This window comes from Delphinus delphis, chromosome X, assembly GCF_949987515.2.
Source record: "Delphinus delphis chromosome X, mDelDel1.2, whole genome shotgun sequence".
NCBI lineage: Eukaryota > Metazoa > Chordata > Mammalia > Artiodactyla > Delphinidae > Delphinus > Delphinus delphis.
In genome coordinates, this window is record NC_082704.1 from 42,043,528 (window position 1) to 42,070,588 (window position 27,061).

Consider the following 27,061-nt stretch of genomic DNA (forward strand, 5'->3'; position numbering starts at 1 on the left):
CACAATGAATGTGCTGTAGGGAATCAGTTTGTGTTCGTTGGCCTGAAGACTGTGAATAAGTTTCAAACTAATAAATTTTTTTCTTTATTTTTTCTCTGGTGGCCTAAATAGTCATCGTAGTTTCTCTGAATATAAAGGCTTATGCTCCTGGGATTGGTCTATAAATTGGTTACAGCCTTTTATATCTCCAAAGCCATATTCATTGGGATGATGGATGGGATCCACTGATGGGGTAAAAAATGAAGATTCAGAAAAATAAGTGTGGATTATCGGCTACTTGAAAGCAAAGGGAAATTTCCCTGGGTGACAGTAAAATAGAACTTGTTTTTTCTGGCTTTAGACTCTCACATCTGCTCTGTATATGATGTGGCATGAAATTTACTCTGCTCTACTAGATACATTTTAATTCCCCAGAATGTAGAAGATGAACTTTCTCTAGTCAGTTTATCTGTCAAAACAAAACTTCTTTGATGAAAAATATTCATTATATAAAGTCCTTCCTCCAAAAACTGATGAGGAGTTTTGAAAAGAAAAACCTGTCCCCATGCTTTTCTTCAAAACAGTGCTCTATTTTGATTCCAAAATAAGAGCTATAGTGGTTTGAAAGTATTTTTCTTCTTTCCTCTTTCCAACCAGTTCTAAATCTCCTTGTACATCTCCTCCACCCTTTTTCTGGTAAAAATGAAAAACAAATAAAAATCTTGCAAGAGATAATGGTAAATAGAATTATTGGCTTTGTGAAATACTATCTTTGTTTATAATCTACAGGCTACAGCAAGTGCATTCCATTGTATCAACTTAGATATGTGGGGTTAGTCCTCAGCAAAATTGTGAAGTAAGCAAAACTGGTTTTGGCTCTCTCCCTACCCTCAGCCTTTTGACCTGTGGTGTCCTGTGGATGCTTTTTCTTAACATGTTCTTTTGTTTCCCCATTAATATTTTTGGTTCCCTTTACGTATGACCACATTCTTCAGAGAAACAAGTCTCATAGACTTGTTTGTGATCATATGGGAATGGGTCTTCATTTGTTAATGTTTTACCACTTTCTAAGTAATATTTTCATTTAACAGAGATGTCGAGAGACAGCAACTTAATGCAAAAAGGATGACTTTAATAATAGGGATTCTAGATCCTGTAACAAATTACTTTGTGTGGCCAATATTGGCAGCTGCCTCCCCCAGCATGACTTCTCACTTCTTTCTCAGTAACAGAATCATGATTTCATTTGGTGTGATAATGCGCCCAGAACAAAGACTATTACGTCTCCTTTGAAGCTACATTTGGCCGTGTGGCTAAGTTCAGCCTGACAACATGTAAGCTGAAATCTCCTTAAAAAGATAGAGGGTGGTTTTTTGTCCTGACCAGCTTCTTTGTGATGACAATCTGGAATGTAAACATGATGACTAGATCATGAGTTGATCTAGTTGATCTAGACAACTCAGATCATGAGTTGTCCTTGAGGATGGAAACCATAAACTGAGGATAGTACGTGGACTACCTACTTCTACCTTGTTTCAGTTATGTCATTTGGGGATTTTCTGTTATATGCAGCTGAACTTGATTTTAAGGGACAAACATCTTTTGGAAATCAGGGCTTTGTGGTATCTCTTAACAAAATCGGTAGGTTAATTCTGAGAAAAACCTCACTGTTGGCTTTTGAAAGAGATAAGTTCTTGGTCTCTGAGAGAATATGGAGAATTCTTGCTCTCCTGAATCCTTCCGAAAAAAAAATCTGTCTTATACTTTCTTAATTGTTTAGAGGGCACAGATTTTTTTCATTCCAAATATATTGTGAATGAATAGACAAGAAAGAGGATAACCTATCTGCCATGGCACAGTATCTAGCAGAGTGAAATGTTGGGTTCTTCTTATCTTGTTGATCATATTAGTGTAACAGTTACCCTAGATTGACATGGCCCTGATAGAAAGACACTCTCACACAGGGAAGTAGTCTGGAGGAACAGAAAATGTGAAAGGTCAACCACAAACCATTCTGATTTGAACAGGATATGATTTAGTATAACCCAAACATCAAAAGCTATTATTGGGAACATGGGGGATTTACATCACGGTGGTACACCAGACAGATACACAGGGCTAGAGCAACATTGCTGTGAAGAGGCAACCCCTACCCCAAGGGATGGATTTCAGTGGACACAGTGAATTTGTGGGTCAACATGCCACTTGGGCCCCTTTGCAAAATAAACAAGCTCAAGTTCCTGTGTTCTATTTATAGCTAGTCACATTGCTGCTTTTTACTCTCTGCTTCAGCAACTCAACCATAACTAGGGCCTGGACTCTAAATCCCCTACCTTTGGCAAATGTCTTGTTCTTGGCTCACTGATGATTGATATGGGTATGAGCTTGAATTGTGTTTTAGTAGCCAACATCTCTGTAACACCAGCAGAAACACTGCTGTCAGTGGAAAGTTCAGAATGGCAAATGATAGCACCAGCAGGGAAGGATAAATATAAACAATATATTCATATAACTGTTAGAGTTCATCTCAGCACTATGGACTCACTGGTGTTTATTTGTTTGTTTTTGTTGAGGGATTTATTGTGGCTTGGTTGGTTTCCCGTGGTTCAATGAGCCTCTATCTTTCTGAACCTCTTTAGCAAGGACAATAGGTTCAAGTGTCAAATAAGTGCATGGAAGAAAAAATAGGCAAATGGGACCCAAATATCAAAGCAGTAAGTATTCAAATGACTATTCACTCATTAGGCTACAAATGCCAGAGTTGATTATTGATCTGAATTGCAGTACTTGGGTAAGTAGCTTTCAGGCAAATTAATTAAAGATACCAGAAGAGACTTAGAAGCAGGATTTTTGAATGAGCCACGGACAATAATTTTTGTGTGTACATTCATACCTGGTTTTTAATATGGAACCACTTTTCTTTCTTGTTAGGGAACAGCATGTTTTCAGCAAAATTAAGCCATGGAATGAAACTTCTTCAAAAAAGGAAAGCCAAAATGAAATCGTTTTTTAAGGGTATAAATAAAATAGATCCACGCATTTCCTGACAGCCTGGATGAGAAGGTCCATATTTATCTCAGTAAGCTTTCAGCGTTAGACTTTAGGAGCCAAAGTGACAGTTTTGGGCTCAGCCAGACAGTGAGCCTTATATATAAAGACTCAGAATAGATTTTCTTTGCCCCTCATCCTGCCAAAGAGCCATTTTAGGTGTGCAGGAAGGCACTGAGCACACTAATGCATAGTGCCCTTCTGCTGAGTGGGAGCAATGGATAACTTCACCTCACCTGACTCATCTTGATTGGAATTTAGATTCCCAAAGAATCTAAAAGGTGATGTGATAGTTCCTGTTTCACAGCAGATGTGTTTTTTTGCCTTTTTTTTCTTTTTTATACATGGAGTCATTGAAAATTGAGAAGAAAATGCAAAAAGCCTGCATTTGTATAAAGGAAATAGATAATTGAGCTGTGGGCCATCATCGATGCTTTTGATCATTCTGGGATTAGAGGAATTCTTCATACTTGTAGAAACAGACTGTGTCAAAAGATAAGAAGTACAAAAATGGATTTAAGTAAGATAAGAACTTTCATCCTAAATTTCAACAGAACTCAAGGCCAAGTTTTTGTAATGACATTCTGAAGAGTCTTATAGCTGTGCTCTCTTTTTCTTCTACCTTCTTCCCTCTCTTCTTTACCATTTCTTGCTTTCAACTAAAAAATTAAAGACCACTTACATGCTTTTGATACTGTGCTGGGTTCTGGACAGAGCAAAATGGGAGAGAGTATGGGCCCTTTTTAGAAAAGAACTTGCAGGTTAAACTCATATGTAAATGGTATGTGCATTGTGATATATTAACTTATATAGGCATAGAATAAAGTAGAGAAGACTGAGGTTTCATGTTTAGGTAAAAGGAAAATGGGATTTTTAAATCTCTTCCAATTAGTGAGAGAAAACTCTGTAAAGGTGGGATGACTGCACAAATAGAGCATGAAGCTAATGTACCTGAGATAACAAAGGGGGAGGGGAGGGTAGTAGGAAGTTAAAAGGGATGTGGGATGGTGGTTAAGGGTGGTTTGAGGAAGGACTATTTGATTGCAGGTGAGGCCCGATCTTTAATGTAGTAAGTACCTATTATGGACTTTCAGAGAAGGAAATGGCATTCATAAAATCTATAAGTGAAAAATCAACTTTGTGTAAAAGCATTTATTCTCATTTCAGTCTGTAGCCTGGGAACTTCAGCAGGGAGGAGGTTGTAACAGCTGTGCAAAGAAATAACCTGTGGGCTGGACCAGAGCATAAATTGAAGGGTGGTTTAAGAGGACAAGCTGGCAGTATTTGGTGAGCGACTGGAGTGGAAGACAGGGATACATTAAAACTGGGAGGGAGGGAGACGCAAGAGGGAAGAGATATGGGAACATATGTATATGTATAACTGATTCACTTTGTTGTAAAGCAGAAACTAACACACCATTGTAAAGCAAATATACTCCAATAAAGATGTTAAAAAAAAAAGATCAGAGGAAAAAAAAAATAAACTACTGCAAGGTCTCTGGCCTGGGAAGTTGGAGCTCCTTTGGCATCATTCCTTGTGATGAGAGGCTGGCCTTAGGGAAGGGTGGTGGAAGGAACAGAGGAAACTCTAGCTTCAGTGGGGTTGGTCTGAGGGAAGTATAAGGCATGATATAAGGAGTCTATCTGCGCATGCCTTGAATAAGGGGCAAAAGTCTATGATGGGAGAGCGATACCATACTTTCTTCTTGTCCAACCTGGCCTAGGCCTATATGAAGTGACAGACTCATGTGTTTGGGTTTGTTTGTTTGCTGTTTTGTTTTCTTTTTCCCTAAGTGTGAGATGATGTGATTTTTTTTTTTAGCATGTCCTTGTATTTTCTTTTGAAATTCATGGTCTGCTTCATTAAGGGGATCCACATTTTCCCAGTGTGAGATTATGTGGAGGTCAAGGTATCGCATTTGAACAAGAAATGCTTCCTCAATTATTGTGAGTAGGAACCTTTAGCCCTCACATGTGATATGAAAACTTCTATAATTCTTGTGTGTGTTTGTGCACACACACATGTATATAGCATGCCATATACAACTGCAGTTAGTTGTGTATAAGTTTCTGTATATGGGCTTGTATACTTGGGCATCTTATTTTTCTTGGGCAATAAGGAGTATGCCTTCTACTTCATTTGTATCCCCTACAGAGCGTAGTATATATAGTACAATGTAGACTGCATCAAAGTGAGTGTCTCAGGAACTTAAAATTATTGGTCAATCTTAAAAACCAATGTTAAAAATGAAAAATTTATTTAAAAATGATAGAGAACACTGTAAAGTCATACAACGTCAAATTAATCTCCTATCTTTTACATTTTTCTATCTCAACTACAAATTGATGCCCATTATGATAAATGAAGTATTCCAAAATTTTCATGTCTTCTAAATCATGAATAAAGAAAGAAAATATTTTCAGTGACGTTGCATTGTTAGATATATTTTATTGTGCTCTCATCCTGTGAAAATTGGTAATCTAACTATGGCATGTATGTTAATTATGAGTTAATGACTGGCTAATCTTAACTCAGCCTTGGGCAAATCTGCTTCTATTTGCTTCCTCAACTGTTCAGTGGGGGAAAATGACTCCTGCACCACAGGCATCTTGAAGATTTTACTCTTTGAAAATGGAAAGTGCCAGACAGATATTTTCATGACACAATGACTTTGAAGTTGAGCAATGAAGGGGCTACCTTCCAATGAAACTAGAAGGGGTGACAGATGGGTATAACAAGAATTTTGAAACTAAAACTGGCTGGGACTCCAAGTTTAACATTACCCTCTAACCACTTCTTCTCCTCTCTGCTTTGCCCCTTTTCCTATTCCCAAGCAAAGTATCAGGTGATCAAAAACTAGGCCTTACCCTTCTTTTAAGAAAGTGCCATACTGCTAGTTTCTTGTGGTTTTGGAGGAAAAACAAAATCCCGTTTGACTCCTCACTTCAGTAATGTCCTATAATGCCTGTTTCTGTGAATGATATTTATGGGTCCCCATTTTCCAGGTTATTGCCTTGGAAAGTTATGTAACCAGACACTGATCTAAAAGAGAAGTCATACCTGAAGTTTATAAAGTATTGAATTTGTCCAAAGTTGAGTTCTTGTTCACAGGAGGAGAGCCTGGGACACTTTTTGTTAGGTTAGCTTTCTCCTTTGCTGAGTCTGAGCACTTGGAATATTTTAGTGTTGGCCTGCTGTGACTCACTGCCTGTCCAGTGGCTTAAGAGATGCTTAAGCAAGTCCACAATATGTCTCTCACATAATTAGACACTGGGGTATGCACAAAAGGACACATTTTTTTTATGCATCAGTTATGGGGTCATTTTGTCATCAGCCCCTATTTCCACTTTCTCAATACAGCCTAGTAAAATACAGTATTTGAGAATTCTTATGCTTTGCCCTTTCCTACTCCCCAAACCTGATGAAATGCAAGTTTTTATTGTTGTCTTCCATGTGAGACGGATCTGCTCCATTTCAGTTGTAGGGAATATTCTTAACAAACACTCACCCAGTGTGTTCAGCAGCAATCAGGCCATTAATGATGATGTAGAAGTTTATTAGAACATGAAGAGAAGAATTACCTACAAGTAATTCCGGAGTGCTGGCTACCAGGAGCCAAAAGCCTCATAGGCAGAAATTCATTGAATAGCATGCATTTATTATATGTTGGCTGCCAGAAGTTTAAGCACTTGAGCTCAGACTTGCTATTAAACCCTCCCCAGCATGCGGGCCACCCACCAGTTGCAAGGCATGATGACACGACAGATAACCCGCCCTCCTTGGTAGCAGTATGGATACGGGTAGTAACCTAGTAAAGGTTCACAGACGCGGCGGCAGTAGCGGTTGCCTCGACGGCAGTAAATACAACAATAACCTCTCTCATCCAGCATGGGGTCGAATTCTATTCCATTTTCAGTCTGAAAGAAGAAGAAGCCAGTGTTGGAGGGGGCAGGTTCACTAGGAAGAGGTCTGCCAAGCAGGGGAGGAGTATAAGACTATAGGAGTTGGGGACTGGTGAGCAATTAAGTTCCTGAGCCTGGTCTTGGAGATACATCAGTGGATTAGATCAAGATTGATTTTATTTTTTTCAATTAACAAAATTTTAGAACAACTTTATTGAGGTATAGTTGATTTACAATGTTGTGTTAATTTTTGCTATACAGCAAAGTGATTCAGTTATACATATATTCTTTTTCATATTCCTTTCCATTATTGTATATTACAGGAGATTGACAAGATTGATTTTGAATGAGTCTTCTAGGGATTCCAAGCTTCTTAAATATTTTTTTCTTAAAACAATGACCATTATCCTTTCAGTGACTTTGATCTGAGGGGTAGTGAGTTTTGTGAAGGCTCTTTGTTTTTCCCCTAACAAGAAAAACGTGAACAGAACTCACATAGTCATTGATTGGGAGTTCTTCCTCGCTTGCTGCTTGTCTGGTGTGACGGGTCTTCACCTTCACTTGAGGGACCACCCACTGTTCATTTTGTTCAATGCCTTTTTTTTCATTGGTAGGAAAGTGAAGGTCTTCACCATCCTCCTCAAAGTCTTGTAGCTCTGAAACTAAGGTAATAAACACAAAGTTGTGACACAACTGCTTTGCTTGGGGAACTAGCATTTGGGGATAGAGATTTTCATTGTGTCTTCTCACTGCCATCATTTAGGCATGAATGAACCACTTTTCCAAGCTCCTGCAGCTGATATCTTACGGAGATCTTCCAAAAGAAATTTGACCATTCCCATGTACATAGACTTCTTTGCTCATTTGGCATCACTTACTGCTTTGCCTTATTAGCATATTAAATTAAAAACTGAGGGCAGGGGACTTTGGTGTCTCCTACAATGATTTTACCCATGGCAGGTGCTCAGTAAATATTTTTTTGGTTGCCTGGTTTGATTCAGTGCCCTCTGTCCTCCTTCCTCATCCCTTCTCTTTCCTGTCTTAAAAAATTTTAAACTTGGTATTTAGAAATTATCTTAGATTTACAGAAGAGTTGCAAAGATAGTACAGAGTTTCTGTATACCTTTCACCCAATTTCCCCTAATGTTAGCATCTTACATAACCACGGTACAATGATCAAAACTAAGAAATTAGCATTGGTACAATACAATTAACTAAACTACAGACTTTATTCAGATTTCATCATGATTTCCACTACGTCCTTTAGGAGAAGAATGTTGAAGCAGAAGTTGTAGTAATTGCACTTAGTTGCTTTTTTTTTGCTGGTTGTGTCTTTGTTGCTGCGAGTGGGCTTTCTCTAGTTGTGGGGAGCGGGGGCTACTCTTCCTTGCAGTGCGTGGGCTTCTCATTGCGGTGGCTTCTCTTGTTGAGGAGCACGGGCTCTAGGTGCATGAGCTTCAGTAGTTGCAGCACTAGGGCTCAGTAGCTGTGGCTCGCGGGCTTAGTTGCTCCGTGGCATGTGGGATCTTCCTGGACCAGGGATCGAACCCGTGTCCCCTGCATTGTCAGGCGGATTCTTAACCACTGCACCACCAGTGAAGTCCCTAGTTGCCTTTTTTTAAGGCCAAAGAGTACCAATAGATGCCCGCATTGGTTAGAGCATTCTCTCTTGGGAAGTGTAGTAATCTATGCTGTCCAGAATGAAGGAGGCCAAATTCTATACTAGGTGGGCAGAATAAGATGTCCAGGGACTTTGCCCTCTCTATGGGCTGACTGGAAGTTGAGAGCTGGAGTCTTTTACTCTGGCCCTTTAGCACCCAATTACTTTTATACTGGTTCCTAAAATAGCCACAGAGAAATTTGTATTGCAGTGACTGTCCTATCATCCGGGGAGGATGCCACCATTTGACATAGAAAATCCTTCTTGAGACAACAGAGCATTGTTTTGGCTCTTCTCTCCTCTGTTCTTGGGTTGGGTACACAGTGGTTTGAGCCATAGTCTGGTAGCCCGACTGCAATGAATATAGATGTGCAGAGAGAGACAGATTAGCTTTTCACTATCACTACTCACATTAAGGTGGCGTTACCTTTGCTGGGATATTTAAAAGCCTGTCAGCATTAATTTATCTGATTTATAACTTGGCTGTGAAAAATTCCCTCCTCACTGGCAGTCAGCATATACAGTTTCATGTAAGAAGATATAAGCTGATCATTTGTTTTCCTAGAAGTGTAGTCTCTGAATGCTGGAAATGTTACTGACTTTGGAAAACAGAGGAGGAGGAGGAGAAGGAGACCATACCTGCTATTAGAGTGGGATTGATCCAATACATGGTCACGTTATCACAAATCTCCAGAATTTTGGAATTTTTGAGAAAGTCTCGGTTTTCAATAGGCTTTTCTGCTGGGACCCAAATCACTGACTGTTCAAAGAAAGTTGTGGTAATTTCTTCATTCTGAGAGAAGAAAGTAGTTCAGGGTGGGGATAGGCAGAGAAATTAATAAAATGAGTGAGACATTATGGGATCCTGGAAAATACCATATTTCGAGTCTGAATAATAATTCCAGTCCCAGAGCTCCCAGTGAAGTAGGTGCCCTTGGGAGAGTTAACAACTGGTCCCTCCCTCTCCCATCTAACAGTAGGGCTGCTCACTGAAACAGGAGCCTTCTCGGCTACCATTTCCCTTAAAGTCAGGAAGGCTTTCCATCATTTTCTGGGCCTCCCACTGGGCCATGTATGTTTTAATTGGGGCTTCTGGAACCCTGAGTGATTTACATTTGTTTTCTTTCTTTTAAATGGTTGTTGTGAGTGCCCGCCTTGTTTTAGGTTTACGACTAGGATTGCAAGCTGAATTTGATCTCAAGCTGAAAAACACTCCTATAATCCAAATTGGTGAAATCACTTAAGTAGCAACAGAACCTAATATTTTGGTTTTACAAGACTGTGTGTTAATGGTATAGTTGTAGTACCAAAGATACTTTGTTTCAAAGTCAGGTCTAACTTGTGACTTCACTGGCCTTACTACTATTTTACTCCTTTCATTCTAGACGCTTAGAATTTGTCTCACAGGATGTTTTTTGTTTAGGCAGCCTCTCTTATATTGTCAAGAATGCCCCCTTCTCTTCTGTTTCTAGTGTTGGAAGTAGTTGTCTTGTGTACCTAGCTCTTAATCATTTGTTTCCTGGGCTTTGACATTTTTTTCCCCTACTCTTAATAAGGTTTTTCCTTTTCTCTTTTGTTTCTTTCTAGCTTTATGATTTCAGTGTTTTTATTCTTTGAAATATGGCTTTGTATAATTTTTCTCCTAGTCACTTAAAAGTCTCATCTTAGCTCCTTTGCCCTTGAGTCTGTAAAGACTTGGGATGCATTGAAAGGGACTGTATAAAATGAGGTTTGTACGTTGACTAGCTTTGTTAGCAAAATCAGGGCTATTTATATACCTGCTCTGCATCTTTAACATGTACAAAGTATGGATACAGTGGTGAGGGAAGTGCAGAATAAGAGGGTTTTTGTCATTCAGGACCACAAATTTGTCTCATAAAAAAAATCTGTAGCCTGAATAAAAAAAAATAGGATTTTCTTGAAGATAAAGCAATTTCACTATCATGAGATGAATACTTGTGGTATTTAGACAACCTGACAATATTAACTGAAGAATAAATTGGGCCAAAATGAGACATTATGGGCCTTTGCGTTTGACGTTTTTTTTTTTTTTTTTTTTGCCATGCCGCATGTGGGATCTTAGTCTCCCTGCAGTGGAAGCACGGAGTCTTAACCACTGGACTACCACGGAAGTCCCAGCCTTTAACTTTTTCAGAAAAATAAATCTTGTTGTATCAGTTTGGGAAGTATTGCTGGCTGGCCCTACTCAAACGCTTACATTATTTTCTGTAAAAAGCAGAATATGATATTGGGTATAATAGCTTTTTATCTTCTTGATTCTCCTTTCATCTTACTTTTGCCCCTAATATCCTGGAAGTTGTTCTGTTCCTCAGATGCATCCAAATTAGGCTTATTAAAAAAAAAAAACTCCAAAACTTTTCACTTGCCATAGACCTTGGGAGCAGAGCATCGTCTTTGGGGGAAATCTTCTTTTTCTTAGAAATTCTAGGAACCAGGGTCTGTAACTTCTCTGGACATGAGGAGACTAATATCATGTCTGTGGGAGCCAGTGACAACCCCGAGACTTGGGTAATGGAAAGAAAAAAGTGATCCCCACGCCACCTCACCCCCCAAAATAAGAAAAGTAAAAGAAAAAGATAAATGGGTAGGTGAAAATTAACATGGAGAGAGTTGGGCAGGAGAAAAGTGAAAAAGAACCTGGGAGAGACAGAAGAAAATGAAAGAGGTATTTACAGTATATAGAGTGGCCACTGTGCCATTGGCATAATCTCAGTTTAGATTTGCCAGTTAAACACTAAAACAAATCAACCCAACCCAATATTTGTTTCTTCTGGCTACAGTGGAGGTAGGCTGTCATAGATAGCAGCATACCATAATTACAGTCAGGATATTCAGGGAAAAATTAAGTCTCCTAGGCCTTACCGATGGCTATATTTTAGGCAATAATCCTCCATCTCCCACCAGGCCTATAGCGGCCATTCAGCAATTGCATTGGTGCCCTAGGTCAGGGGTCCCCAACCCCTGGGCCTGTTAGGAACCTGGCTGCACAGCAGGAGGTGAGCAGCGGGCAAGCGAGTGAAGCTTCATCTGCTGCTCCCCATGGCTCCCCATCGCTCGCATTACCGCCTGAACCATGCCCTGTCCCCAGTCCGTGGAAAAATTGTCTTCCATGAAACCGGTCCCTGGTGCCAAAAATGTTGCGGACCGCTGCCCTAGGTTACCTCACCATGGCCTGGGAGTGTGCTTTCAGAGAATTTGTATTATACTGTAGTTCTCACCTTCCTTACTTTTGTCTTTCCTAGTGATATGTTAAAGGTGGATTATTCTATTAGCAGCCCAGCATAAAATGGTAAGGTGAATGAACTGAAATCTTTTTTAATTTAATTTTTAATTTTTTATTGAAGTATAGTTGATTTACAATGTTGTGTTAGTTTCAGGTATACAGCAAAGTGATTCAGTTATATTTTATATATAAATATATATATGTATATATATTTTTTCTTTTTCAGATTCTTTTTCCCTATAGGTTATTACAAGATATTGAGTAGAGTTCCCTGTGCTATACAGTAGGTCCTTGTTGGTCATCTATTTTATATATAGTAGTGTTGAATTAAAATCTTTAGAATAGGTGAATATCACAGTGTGACAAAAGTGGCAAGGATCCAGGTGGCCTTGGGACTTTTTTTCAGGACTTTATCTTTGGCAGGATTGGTTTTGTTCCTCCGGCTCACCCCTTTTATCAGAAATCTTTGGTTTGGAAGCAAATGTACATAATGGTTACCTGGGTATAAAAGTACAGCGTTGGACTTAAAAGCATGAACTTTAGGTTTGTTGAAAGGCCTGAGTTCAAGATCCCAGTCTGCTCTGCACTAGCTGTGTAACCTTGGACAAGTCACTTTTTGGTCTGCATCTGAAAATGGGGATGATAATAGTACCTGTCTATAGGGTTGTTGTGAGAATCAAATGAGGGTAAAGCATTTAGTCCAATGTCTGACACAGAGTTAGCCCCCATAAATTATGGCTTTTACTATTACTATTATTTTTCTTACATACCTCATCTATTTCTTCCTCTGGTTCAGAAAATTCAGGAATCACTTTAATCTGAGTTTTGATGAAGCATTTTTGAAGACCTACAAAGTAAATGCCAGTGTATCCCTATAAAACAGACAAAAAATAACAAAACTTCCTGAAATAGCCACAATTAATGAGTTTCATGGTTTGTCAGGGCCCCAGGCTGGCAAAATTTGAATTCAAAGGGAAAGCTTTGTCTTATAAATTAAATGGAGGCTACAGGCTATTTTTAACTTGACTCAAATGTTCTAATATTTTAAGTGGGAAGTTTTAGGGGGAAAAGATCCAACTTACATTTTTAAAGTCATGCACTTCCAATGTTTCATCAGTGCCATTTCCACTTCTGAATATTTCAGTTCTGGTCACGGGATCAATTTCCATGTAAATCTTCTTCTTCTCTCCGTTGCTGTAGAAAGTGTGCTCCATGTCATATGTCTGGGAGAACAGAGGAAAACAAGCTCTAAGATACTCAGTATGTCCCTTCATAAGACACTTTAATTGGGTAATATCTGGGGCACCTTCTTTTTCCAGAGCCTTTGCAGAGAGGTGCCATCTCAGCAGCTTGCTGTTGGGAATTCTCTGAGACTCGAGATTAAAGTGAGGTGTTTCTTGGCACTGGAGCTGATATGGGGATCCCTTCAGAGCCAGTATTTTGTATTCAAGCCAAGTTGCTGAACTAATTACTAACAATTCCAACAGTTTTCTTGGCAGCCTTGAATAAATAGCAAATGATATTTTGCAAGCAGCCTGTAAGGTGTTTTCCACTTGTGGTAAGCAGAGGAATCGCCAAAAACCTATACTGCTTCTTTAAGCTACCACTTCCCTTTCTAAGTACGCAGTAGTCACCCACTTACTCACTGTGAAATTCACTAGGACTGAGAAAGAGATTTGAACAGATTTAGAATGCTTAGGCATTGCTCTTTATCTTATCCATCCAGGCATTTAATATTGTCTCAACAGTCTCGGATCTGTACTTTTTAGACTCTGAAAACTCTGAAGACCATTCTCCTTGGTGAACATTAGATAATCGTCTTACTCTGACCTCAATGGCTTCCTTTTGTCCTTTAAGCTCCAGGAAACATTTACTGCCTTCCCCTAACCTTTTCTGTTATGGGCTAACCAAATTCATTCAGTTGATTCCTGATTTTTCTTTTCCAAACCCGATTCAGCTGACTTCAAGTTCTCCAGATTCTCCTGCATATAGAATTCAACAGCTGTGAATTGTAATATGCACTATGTAATATGGAGTCTCCCAAGAAGATCGCCTTGGCAAAGCTGCATATCAGGTTGCTCTTGAGTGGTTGAAACAAAACCCCAGACTCTCTCCTACCCTCTAAAAGAGATAATTTTTCTAAGGGCCAAAAGGACCAGTCCCATAGAGTATCCCAGTCTATTAATAAGCCCATTACTTATAACTGAGGACATGTTTATAGCTAGAAGCAAATAAGTAACCTAAAGGAATTTGTTACCTGTCACAAACCAGGCCAGACTTGATGGTGCCATGTGGAAGTCTATCTTATCCCTGTTGTTAGGAGGCCTTTGGCTATCGAGTTTTTTCATTCTCATTTTTCCTTATGAAAAACATTTGGTAAAGTAAAAACCTGAAAAAGCAAGTCATCTACAGGGCCATTGTTGCTTTCTAATAATACTGTTCCCAGTGGCAGTCTTGTATTGCTTGTGCTGGGTTGGGTTGTTTTTTAATGTCTGCCGGTATCTGTGACTGAATGTTAGTATAACCTGGTCAAATTTTCCCCACCTCAAGTAGAAAAACAAATTGGAAGGGTTTGTAGAAGCAATATTACTTCAAGTGTGAAAAGTTGATGTAGTCGCTGAATAGGAAAACAAGAGACAATGTCATTTACCTTTTTGCTGCCCTACAGTGCCTTGGACATGGTTAGAGCTGAAGTATATATTGAACACATTTTCCCCATCAATGGCAAATTCTCATCTTCCTAAAGAGAGGTTTTGAGCATTGGCAAGGTCTTTTAAGAGACCATATTTTAAAAGGGGAAGGAAAACAGTATTTAGAACTTTCCAGCAACTGCAGAGTTAACACAGCTAGTCTGGCCTGCTTTGTGACAGGTAGAAAATTCCTTTAGACTTGCTATTTGCTTCTAGTTATAAATTTGTCCTCAGTTCCAGCTCTGCAGCCAGCTTGAGAAACTTCTACCTATGGCAACAAATTGAGCTCTCAGTGGGCCTGACCTAAGTAGAGGAGAGAGGCATCTACTTCAGATCTAGCCTTGTCAGATCTCCCAACAGGGGGGAATTTCTTTAGAAATACTATCCATTGTTGAGACAAATGTCGACACCACTAGTCATTGGGGGTGGGGTGGGGTGTTTGTTTCATCAGTAGCACAACTGATGGATTATTGCACGGAAAAATGAGGTTGGAGACTAGGGGAAGTTGGAACACTGCCTACCTGGGCAAAAGGGAAAATACAGGCTGTATTTTCAATCATTGGTAGAAGACTATGGAACCATACTGGTGACATTTAGGATTTCAGTGTACTTCTGTGGAATGAGTTTTCCTGCACTGTTGGCAATGCACTTCACTTGGACACCTTGCTAGATGAAAACTATTGGAAACTGCCAAGCTCAGCAGATCTTGATTATTTTCAGCATTCTTTCAAAGAGGTTTTTTTCTTTTTTGGTAGGGGAGGAGGGGTCCATTCTGATTGTATTCATTCACTAGCATGTTGCCTTTCTGTTTGTAATGGTAGTGGGCTCAGAATGACTTCATTTATATGTAAAATCTGGGTGGGGGGGGGTAGGGAGCTATATATTCACTCAGATGGAATTCACTATCAAAGGTGCCCTTTTGGAACAGACTGTCCTTTGTCTAGGAAGATGATGCTGGTGGCCCACTTTGGACTGCTTAGGGATGGGTTTGAGCAAATCCAGACATACTGTCTCATCCGGGTCCCTGTGGAGCACATTGCCTGGGTAATGGCTATGCAAGCTTCACTGGCCCATATGAAGACTGAACTCATGCCTTTGGCTTCAGAAGTACCTTTCTGTCTACTAAGCTCATTGGCTCAGGGGCTGAGGGTCTTTCTGGAGATGAGGGAATAAATGGTTTTGTCCCCTCCAGGTGCAAACTAAAGCAGAGAAGGATGACCGGTCTGTGAGAAGTGTGAGTGGGCTCCCAGTAGTTCATCTCAGACTGCCTCCAGCTCAGCTTTATTCCAGGAAGGACAGAGTATGATGAGAAGTACACTTCCACCAAACCGGCACATTAGGGCAAGTTAATCTTTGGTGCTTCTAGCTTCCCTTTTCTGTTCTTTTTATATCCTGACCTCTTTGTACCTTCGTAGCCCTTCCTCCTCTTTCCATCTCCCTCTATTCCTCTGTCTCCTATCTAGACATCTAGGAATCTCATGGTGCTTCAGGTACCTTATATCAAAGAAGAAATCAATCTGACAACTGATCTCACACTAAGGTATTAGTGATGGGTGTTTGTCTGTTAAAAAAAACACACTAAGGTATTAGTGATGGGTGTTTGTCTGTTAAAAAAAAATGAGTGCAATACTTAACTCAAAGGAATGAATTACTAATGGTGGTTTTTAAGCACAATGGCACCAGGAATAAGAGATATATTAAGGGCAAGGGCATCTTTGCAGCAGCGCTCAAATGGGTTCCCACTCCATCCACACATAAGGCTGGTCTCAACTATGAAGGTCCAGAACACTGGCGTTGGACAGGTAAACCAATGGGTGGAATATGACCCAGAAGTAAAACGAGATAGATGCGTGGTGAACCCCAAGGAGTTAGGGATGTAAGAAGACCACACTGACAAAACGTGGAGAGAACACAAACTCATTTCTCTTCCCTGCTCAGGAATTCTTTCCTCAGTCCAGTTAAATTCTCCACTCAGGCAGCAAATGAGCCCTAACATCCTCCTTTCACAGTTTGCTGCGTTTTCTGGCCTCAATTTGTGACCATCTCTGAGATCAGAAAAAAAAGATTTTTATAAAAAGTAAAGCTGCCTCAGACCTCAGTGTGATGGATCTGTTTCGAGGCAGGTAGCTTTAACTTGTCCTGAAAGGGATTTGAGGACATTTGGCTTAGGTTTGTTTTTTGAAGCCTATGATTAATCTAGATGTTCTTCTCTCCACCTTCATTTCTTACTGTCTGTTTATGAGGTACACTCTCCAAAGGTGAAATACATGCTCAGAAGAGCTGGCTAGCAGGTGTTAGGCTGGAAGGAAAGGAAGGGAATGCATTGTATTATATTATACCAACCTAGCCTGTGGGAATTAAAGGGCCTCTGGGTATTTCTTTAACCAACACAGAGCAGACACATTGTTTCTTATGCAAAGTTGGACTCCTGCATCTTCAGTCACCAGTTCTCAGTCCTGAAAAAAAACTGGCATAGGCAGCACAGACATTCCTCTTTTTCAAAAAGAAAAAAACCCCATTTCTTTCATGTCGAACAGCGGTCCCCAACCTTTTTGGCACCAGGGACCGGTTTCGTGGAAGACAATTTTTCCACAGACGGGGGGGTGGGGGGAGGATGGTCCAGGCGGTAATTCAACTCCTGCTGTGCCACCCGGGGCCGCAGACCAGTACCTGCTGGGGGTTGGGGAGCCCTGATCTAGATCCTCAAGCTGGCTTGGAAGTTTCTCCCTATCCACTACCCTCACCACTCCTTATTCTTAAATGCAGCTGAAGAATAGTGAAAAGACTCTCTAGACCAGGTTATAGTCTTAGCCTCAACTCTGCCACTTACAAGCTGTGTGACTTTGGACAAGTCACCAAGTGTCTCTGGAGGCTCAGTTCCCATCTTTATCTCTCACCCATTGCCAAATGCAATGTTGAATAGTTGAGAAAATCAATTTTTTAAAAAATTGAAATGTAGTTGATTTACAATATTGTATTAGTTTCTGGTGTACGGCAAAGTGATTCAGTTATCCATATATACAAAATATATAATAATATATATATTCTTTTTCAGATTATTTTCTCTTATAAGTTATTATAAGATATTGAATATAGTTCCCTGTGCTATACGGTAGGTCCTTGTTGTTTATTTATTTTATATATAGTAGTTTGACCAAATCAATTCTGTTCCGATTTGGCTAACACCTGTCAGGTTGAACCGTTGGACTGCTACTACCTGTTGATTTCCTGGGCCGCTTTCCCTACAGTAGCCCCAATCCCACTCTCAGCCACTGAAGGACAGCTCCCTTTGAAGACCTAGGTTTTTTCTGGCTGGTACCAAGTAAGTTGCCCAGCAAATGCCTTAGGAGAATGAAGAGACGGAATACGAATGTGCCCCTAGTAGCCGGAGTCCTACTCTACATAATCGATGCTGCCCCTTGGCAGCCGAGACCAAGAGCTAACCCGTGACAGTGGCTGGACAAGGGTGGACTTTGCTCTTGAAATGGTTTGAGAGGAAAATAAAATGAAGTCTTTTAAAAACGCTGACGTGGCACCATCTGGTGAAGCTCAGTCCCCCTGCTAAAGAGGTTTCAGCTCCATCTCCGTCTCTTCCCTTGAGGGGATGAAATGCTTCTCCAGACCCACATTTTACCTATCAAACTGCTGTGTAGGAAAGCCCAGGGAACTCGGGGAAGAAAGTTGTATCTTTGTGAAGGAAGATAAGTGAAGATAAGTGAAAAGATAAGTGAAGATAAGTGAAGAAAGTTGGTCTCTGGCCAACTTAAAGAAATAGGCACAGGAAAGCCCGATCCAGACTTAGCAGGAAAGTGCTTTTTCTGAGCAAAAGATTTTCAGCCTAGAGTGCTGTTGGGCCTGCAGTCTTGAATAAAACTCTTTTAATGGTCATCTGCAGTTGAGGTGAGGGGGAGGCCAGATGGATGCCCACATATCCTACCCCTTCTCATCTCATCCTGGTAGTATGCAGAAGTTGAGGAGACATCCCCAGGAAACTGTGGATTGCTGTGTGGGCTTTAGGACTTAGCCTTTCAAAATAGCCCTAAAGTCACCAGGCGGTTCCTATACATGGCAGGAAGGGCAGCATTTCATTAATTTAGTTTATTATTCTTCTGCCTCATTCTACAAAGGATTGGAAGGGATAGGCTACAAGGTCTGTGTTACATCTATCAACTATTGGTTTAAAGGCTGGAATTTTTCTGAATTGTTTTCTCTATGTTGGATGGATTAGCTGGGGAGTTGATTTCTGATTGTTTCAGGTTTAATGTGTAATACAGGGAGCTTTAAGCAAGAATGTTTCTCTTGGGAATCTGCTTCAAAGATGTCTGGGCAGTCACTGCCTGAAAGTGAAGTCTTGTGATGCTCTCTCAAAATCTCTGGGAGTGAATAGGTCCTCTGCTTGGTTGAGAAAGCTGAATACAGAACTCGATGGACCAGCTTTCATTCAGCTCAAGTGGCTTCTGTATGTGGCTGTGGGTTGGGGATCTGTAGCCTGTAAGGGAGTGCAACAGCTCTCCGAAAGTTAGTCTTCCTTGTTTCATTTTATTTTCATCTCTCTCTCTCTCTCTCTCTCTCTCTCTCTCTCTCCCCCCCCCCCCGTTTTAGATCAAGAATCTGGATATTTTAGGGCTTCCCTGGTGGCGCAGTGGTTGAGAGTCCGCCTGCCGATGCAGGGGACATGGGTTCGTGACCCGGTCGGGGAAGATCCCACATGCCGCAGAGCGGCTGGGCTAGTGAGCCATGGCCGCTGAGCCTGCACGTCCGGAGACTGTGCTCCGCAATGCGGGAGGCCACAACAGTGAGGGGCCTGCGTACCGCAAAAAAAAAAAAAAAAAAAAAAAAAAAAAAGAATCTGGATATTTTATCCCCACCAAGGTGGGAGGTAATAGAAGGAGGAGGGGGGAAATTACTGGCATGGAAATGTCAACACCAGATGTGGAATGTTAAATAAACACTTAATTATAAACAGATGTCAAAAGCAAAATAAAAAGGATGTGTGGCGGAGACTAGAGGAGCAAATGCTAAGAACTTGGAGAAAGTCCCGGGATGCCAAACACATCACTGTCATCCATAAGCACAGCAGTATCGCCGGTTCTCTCCACCAAGGGCCCCAAGAGTCCCCACAGGTCCCACAGGCTTGTAAAGGAAAGTCCAGAAGAGCCTGGGTTTTAATCTGCTAACTGCTGTTTCTTGCCAGGCCATACTCTTTAGGGGAGCCTCTTTAATTTGTGCAAGATGCCTGGATCCTTTTCCTCTGCAAATCTTCTTCCAAGACCAATCTGACTACTCTTCACTTCCCAGCAATCATAAGTCAGCTCTGAGGCAGGCTTATTGGCAGCCCTAGCCATTGGAAACAACAGATGTTCCCTGGGGCTTTTTGTCTGGGAACTAAAGGTAGTGGGCTTAGTGGAGCATCCACATCTCCAGCTGGTTCCTCAGTTTGCAATGGACCCAGCCTGGTCTTGTGGGGAAGGCCGGGACTTAAATATCAAAGGCAGTAAATTGTAACTCCCCATTGGAACAGAGAACAAACAACCTTTGTTTATGGTGGAAAAACTTGCCCCAGGAGACACCTATTTATCGTCTTTTACCAGATTACTTTGTAATGATTTTGTTCATTTCTGAGAATCCCTTTGCTAAAAATCACATCCTAAGACGGATTACTTCTTGAGAGATTTGGTTCTTGATAAACTTTATTTGGTAGCATACCTCACCTCTTCTGTGCATGCAGTGACTCATTTTTACATTTGGTTTGAGGAATCACAGGATTGCTCCTTATAATGTATTAAAAAGTGAACTGGAGTGAGAATCAAAGACAATATAACACAGAAGCAGAGGTGACCATGGGCTCTGTTAGTGAGCTTGGCACCTTACTAGATAAAAGCAAGGTCCCCACCTAGTCATTTATAGTTGCACCGAGACAAATAGCATTGTAAGTTTAGAAAAACACATAAACTTTTTCAAAATAGAATTTGCAATTCCAATGGCTAAAATAAAACTAGAAAAACCATCTGGCCCCTTGTTCAGGCAAACATGTATGGGTGGTCAGAAGGGCTAGCTACCTACTACACCCAGCTAAGAACATTATGGCCATGGAGGATGAAAGGGTTTATTCTCCTCTAACCCATCTGTAATTGTCAAGAGGATCCAAGATTCAATTTGTGGGACAGCATGTTACCTTGGGAATTAGCTAAGTAATAGCAGAATTGGATTGGTATGCATCTTGGCACTCTTAGTCATTTGCTGTTTCTTTCCTGATCTCAATTACTTTGCCCACCTTGCTAGTCTGAATATAGGTGGCTTCTCTAGAAAGACATGTGAACAGTAAGCAGTTCAGAAGCAGAGAGCAGTGGGAGAGATAAGAGAAAGGGCTAACTATAGGCAATGGATGATGCGTGAAATCCTTTCTGGAACAAGGTATAAATAAAAAAGCAAGTAAACAAAGTTTGCTATTCATTCTCCCTCTGACTTAAACTTGATAAGGTAGCCTCTAGTACTAAATGAAAGTGGGTATGGTAGCAGAGGTGAAGAATCCAAAGGTGGCTATGCCTTACTTCTCTGTTTTCTTTTGGACACTTGTCCACTTGATTTTCTATTTTCTACACTTCCTCACCCCCTGCCTCTCCTTCCTCATTGATCCATATTCTTTCCTCTCTGCTCCTATCACTCCTTTGACTCCTAATGGTTCATACCAATTATCTTCTTGTATTTTATCCTCCCTACTGGATTTTTGCCTTTCCCTTCCTACGTCTGTTATCAAATAGAAATGAGCATCCCATGACAACAAATTAATAATAATGGTAGCAATAACAACATCCCACATGCAGAGAGAAAAATGTAGCAAAGCCAGAAAACCATCTTCACCGTTCATAGCTTGTACATTTATTAATTCTCTTTCAAATGGAAATTGTTGGCATGAAGGGACTATGATTTTCTTTGGGTCACATCTAAACTTAGCCACTGTGTGTGAGCCCGGGAGTAACAATAACACTAAGGTACACTAATATCAACTACAATGCAGCCAAGCTTCACCAAATAACCATAGTATCAGAAGCGTGATATCTTTGATTAATGACTTGGTGTCACTTTTCTACTTTGTAGCATTACTATTTCAGTGGGACACCAACGACTGTGGCTCGTGAGAAGCTGAAAAGCTCTAGATTTTTTGGTTTTCTTTTTTGAGTCACAAATAAACATGAATTCAGGTATGAGAATTGCTCCTTCTGAAAAGGAGTTTGCTGCCTGTCCTCACAGCAGATTCATTAAGTCAGAAACATAATCCCTGAAAATCCTTTGCTCCCATTTCTCATGGTTTCTTCTTATGTGGTAGTATAATTACTTTTCCATCAGTTTCTGCCCAGATAATTGAAAGAAAGATGGAAAGTATTTTTTCTTACAGTAAAAATTTTGCTTCTGTGAGGAATCTTAACTCCTTATAAAACATAATAAAAGAATGGGTAATTCTACATCTTATCATTACTAACCAAAATGCAGAAAACATATTTTTCCTTTACCAAAATAATTAGGCAAAAAAGAGAGAGCAAACCTTGACTGAGTTTTTCATACCACCAAAAAATACACACAAAAAGAACTTAATGACTTTCATTTTCAGAGTAATATATATGTCAATCACTAATTAAATTCAATCAAACTCAAAACAGAAACACTGGATAATAATGTGCATTTACTCACTTTTTTGGGTGTCTCAGGCCAGAAGTGCTTGCTCCCCCAAAACAGGACAATTAGAGTTAGGGCGAGGATACCAAACACCAGTCCACAAATCTTAAGTGATTTACATATCTTCTTGGATTTAGAAGCTTCTGCCTAAGCAAAGAACAGAGAGAATAAAACAATACACAATAGCCCTTAAAATTGCAAGCCATAATTCAAAGTCACTTGATTTCACTTTTTAATGTTCATATTGCAATATGATAAATCTGTGAAGCCATGCTTCTGCTCAAAAGGGAATAAAAATATGAATCAACTTACATTTAGAATGTGACAGTCCTCACAGTTCTCTGGAGGATTCTTTGCCATGGTCTCTCAGCACACAGCACTCTTTCCCTGCTTTGAGAGGACTAAGAGACCACTGCTGAGGTGGAGTTGCAAGTGAGTCGGCTAACAGATGCCAGAGGAGAAGCTGAATTTATATGGCTCAAATATGTCATACCAGAGCCTGAGGGAGCCCAGGGGGCTCCTGTGCTGCAATTTGTTACATAGATATACCCATATATGTATATAACTTCTGTGCACAGAATTCCATCCAGAATGGCAAAGACAGAAGGTTATAATGAAAACTATTGTCCTGGGGGTTGGTTTGGAAGGGGACCAAGCCTAGGACACATTGAAATTATTTTTCACTATGAACTTAAAATATCAGTGGCAACACACACTGCACACTCCAGAAATAAGCAAACAAAACAAAAAAAGAGGAATGAAGTTCTAATTTCAATTCCATTTGCTCTAACAAATATTTATTGCAGGCACTGTGCTTGGTGTAGGAGATTCAGGAATGAATAAGGTAGTGCCTTCTTCACTATGTTAAAGCTCTTTGAGGACCGAGATCAATAGGTAGTCAACTAATTATAATCAGAAACAAGATTTAAAAGGTTAATTATACGTTTTCTTTCTCTCTTCATTCTCTCTCTCTGATTATTTTCCTTTCCTAGGCTCTCTTCCTCAATCTGTTCCTTAATGTTGATATTCCTTATGGTTCTATCTTTGATGATCTTCTCATTCTATATATACACTTCTTGGATGATCTCATCCACTCTCACAATTTAAAATATCACCTATATATCAATGATTTCCAAATCTGTATCTATAATTCCACTGTCTTTTGAATTTCAAAGCCATTTGAATATCTCTGCCTCGATGGACCTCAGGAATCTCAAAACTCAACATGTCCCACACCAAACCCTTCTTCTTTTCACAACCCCTGCCCCCAACCTACTTTCTTTCCCATGTTCTTAATCTTGCTTGGTGGCTGAATTAGTTTGCTAGGGCTGCCATAACACAACAGAAATTTATATTCTCACAGCTCTGGAGGCTAGAAGTCCAAGATCAGGGTTGGTTTCTTCTGAGGCCTCTCTCCTTGCCTTGTAGATGGCTTTCCTCATGTTCACATGTTCCTCATGTCCCCTTCTATGCAGGTATATGTCCTAATCTCCTCTTCTTATAAGGGCACCAGTCATATTGGATTAGGACCTATCTGTACGATTTTATTTTTCCTTAATTACCCCTCTAATGGCCCTATCTCCAAATACAGTCACATTAAAAAATAATGGGCATTAGGACTTCAACATATGAATTTAGGTGGCTGGGAAGGGCACAATTCAGTCCGTAACAGTGGAACCATTACTCACCCAGCCTCCAAAACCAGAAACCTGTGGTTTGTCCTAGACTCTCCTCTCTTTGTCACATTCCCTTATCCAATCAGTGACCAGGTATTTTTGATTCTAAATTATTACATCTATCAAAGCCATTCTTTTCTCCCTATATTGACTTTTAAAGCCTTAGTTTAGGTTGTCATCTTCTCTGATGAGTCTCAAGTCCATATCTCTAACCCAGGCTGCTCTTAGGGCTCCAGACCCATGGGTCTATCTAACCTGCTAGACATCCCCATTTGGATATCCTAGAGGTACCTCAAATACCACATGTTCCAAATGGAATTAATTATCTCTCCTTCCAAATATACTCTTCTTTCTACATTATCTCTCTCACTAAATGGCATGATGATCAGTTTCTAGAATAGAAACCTCCAAATGATCTTTGATTTCTTCCTGTTTTGCCTATTTAGGCCTCCATGCCTAATCAATTATTAAATCCAGTCAATTTTGCCTCTGAATTATCTTCCCAATCTTATTCTCTCTATCCTCAACTTCCACTGTCTTAGTTGAGGTTCTCATAGTTACTTTTAGTGTTGCAATAGAGTCCTAGCAGGTTTTCTTGCCTCCAATCCACTTCCTTCAAGATGATCTTTTCTAGGGCTCAAATCTGAGGATAATCTCTCCCCTGATTAAAATCCTCTGTGTTTATTCATTGTCTATTAAATCAAAGCTACTTATGGTGACCTCATAGACACTTCATGGTCTTGACTCTGCCTAATCCCTCCAAGCCTTGATTTTGGACAATTTCCTCCATAGATGGAGCCAACAGGGTATCTTAGCTGGGCAGAGTCATGGAGCATGTATGTGGGACTTCATCCACATCCTAATATCTTGAAGAAAAATAATTTTCTAACTGTTACTGACATGTTCATGTATGAAGTTGATTATGGAAGTTATGAAATATAAATCATGGTTCTATTTGTTCTACAATTCTTTGGCCAACCTTAAAAAAAGAAAAAGAAAGCTATGAGAGCAGTCTTATGAAGAAACCCATGTTTATTGTGTTAGATGGTACCTCCTCAACAATGTTACTCACACTATGCTTCCAATGCCTTCCTTACACCTTATGCTTTAGTGATTCTGAGCACCCTCTGCTATTTTACTCTACGGGACATTTTCACATGCTATATTCTTTGCTTGTGTTTCCCTTCCTCCCCTTGTCTACCTGAAAATTCTCATTTAGCCTTCAAAATACTGCCTAGATATTACCAGCTCCTGAAAGACTTCCCTGATCTCATCTCTGCTGTGTTTTTCTTCTGAGAAGACTTTGAGATCCTTTAAAACATGCCTCATTTGTTAAAAAGATTGAATTAAAATAGAGGTCAAATCAATATGCCATGGAAGCATAGAAGGAAGAGTGATTAAATCTGTTTCAGGAGAGCAGGGAAAATGGCAGAAAGCACTCAAAATTTCAGTAGATTGTTCGTTTATTAGCAATCTATGTGGCAAGCACTTTTATAGGGGCTAGATATGTATTTAGTAGTGGACAAGACCAGCACAGTCCCTGATATTATAGAGCTCAGAGTCTAGTTGGGGAGACAGAAGTTAAACTAAAAGGAAAAAATCCTGTAAATAAATAAAAATATGTAAATTATGAAACATCGTAAGAAGGAAATGTTTAAGGTGTTATGAAAGCACCTAAATTGGATTGGTGGGGAGAGTGGTCAGGGCAGTCCATGCTAAGGAGATGTCCCTTAAGCTCAGACCTAAATAATGAGTAGAAGTTAGCTGGTGTAGAGTGGGAAAAGATTATTCCAGGCAGAGGGACCAGCACGTGCAAATACCCTGAAGCAGAAAAGAGGTTGTGTTTGGAGAGTAAAAGGAAAGTCAGTGTGGTGATAATACAGTGAATGAGGAGGAGAGTTGCTTGAGATAAGGCTGAAGAGGTAGGCAGGGACCATATCATACAAGATTGTATCTATTAGGACTGTTTTGGGCTGCATGTAACAGAAACCAAGTTATGGTGATTTAACAAAATAAGAGGTTTATTTTTCTGACATAAAGGAGCCTCAGTGTCAGCAGTTCAGGACTCATACAAGTTTCAGGACCCAAGCATCCATCTTTTTGTTCTATGATCCTTTGAGCATGGCTTCCATCTTCATGCTTCCAAGATGGCTGTTTTACCTCCAGGCAGCAAAAGGAGAGAATGAAAAGGGCAAAAGACATGTGACAGCTAAGTCTGTCTCTTTCCATCAGGAAAGTAACAGTTTTCCTGGAAGCCCTATCCTGCAGATTTCCGCTTATCTATTAGTTAGAACTGGGTTGTATGGCCGCCCCTAGCTATAATGTAATATGAGGAGGTTTTATTTTCAACTCAGCCTATTACTACTCCTAAAAGAATCCTGGTTTTATTATAGAAGGGGAAACATATTGGGTAGGCAGTTTGCAGTTTCTGCCACAAAGGGTGAGGGGTTTCTTAGTTTATTCTAAGAACAGAGGGAATTCATTGAAGGGTTTTAAGCAGGGGAGGTACACAATTCCTTTTATGTTTATTAACATCTCTCTGGCTGTTGTGAGAAGGGTGAATTGTAAGGGAGCAAGAATTTTTAAAGGTTGACCAGTTAGAAGGTAATTGCAAGAGATTATGGTGGCTTGGATTAAGGAAGTGGTAGTGGAGATGGAGAGAAGTAGACAGATTTGGGAGGTATACTTTAGAGGTAGCATGTACTTGGTGATAAATTGGATACACAGGGTGAGAGAAAGGGAGGAATAAAAAAATGATTCATGTATTTCTGGTTTGTGCATTTGGGTGGAGAGTGGTGCTGTTCACTGGGATTAGGAAACATGGAAGACCAGTTTGGGGTGATGAGTATGGACATGTTGAATTTGAGCTGTTTATGAAGCATGCGAGAGGAGATGTCTTGTTGGCAGTTGAACATATGTGTCTGGAACTCAGAAGACAGGCCCTGGAGTGGATATAGAGATTTGGGAGCCATTTGCCTGTGGATGGTATTCAAAGCTATGGGAGTTGATGACATGGTCTAGAGAATGAGGGCAGAATAGAAGGAGAAAAAAGCTCAAGACTGACCACTGGGGAATCTTCAAGAGTTATTTATTTAAAAATATACTTTTAGAATGGTTATCACATTTTTATTAAAAAATACATACTCATTATAAAATAAGCAAGCAATATAGAGAAGTGAAAAAAAGA

The 27,061-nt window shown here is 40.1% G+C and overlaps 1 protein-coding gene across 1 annotated transcript; it reads right to left on the bottom strand.

The window, feature by feature from the left end:
* Positions 1–6,573: 6,573 nt before the first annotated feature.
* Positions 6,574–22,741, bottom strand: TNMD (tenomodulin). The gene is made up of 7 exons (XM_060001746.1): positions 22,511–22,741; positions 22,214–22,345; positions 12,917–13,057; positions 12,605–12,706; positions 9,230–9,383; positions 7,426–7,592; positions 6,574–6,945 (listed from the first exon to the last, which is right to left on the bottom strand). The coding sequence occupies exons 1-7, from the start codon at positions 22,556–22,558 to the stop codon at positions 6,736–6,738; spliced, it is 954 nt and encodes a 317-aa protein (XP_059857729.1). The 5' UTR covers positions 22,559–22,741; the 3' UTR covers positions 6,574–6,735.
* Between the last annotated feature and the right edge of the window lie 4,320 nt (positions 22,742–27,061).

What these genes read in the sequence shown, in the direction of transcription:
- TNMD (XM_060001746.1), bottom strand. Translation starts at nt 22,558, where the DNA reads ATGGCAAAGAATCCTCCAGAGAACTGTGAGGACTGTCACATTCTAAAT. An exon ending in GGCCTGAGACACCCAAAAAA is followed by an intron (nt 13,058 to 22,213) that starts GTGAGTAAATGC and finishes CTGTTCTCCCAG; the next exon opens with ACATATGACATGGAGCACAC. An exon ending in CAGAGGAAGAAATAGATGAG is followed by an intron (nt 9,384 to 12,604) that starts GTATGTAAGAAA and finishes TTCTTCTCTCAG; the next exon opens with AATGAAGAAATTACCACAAC.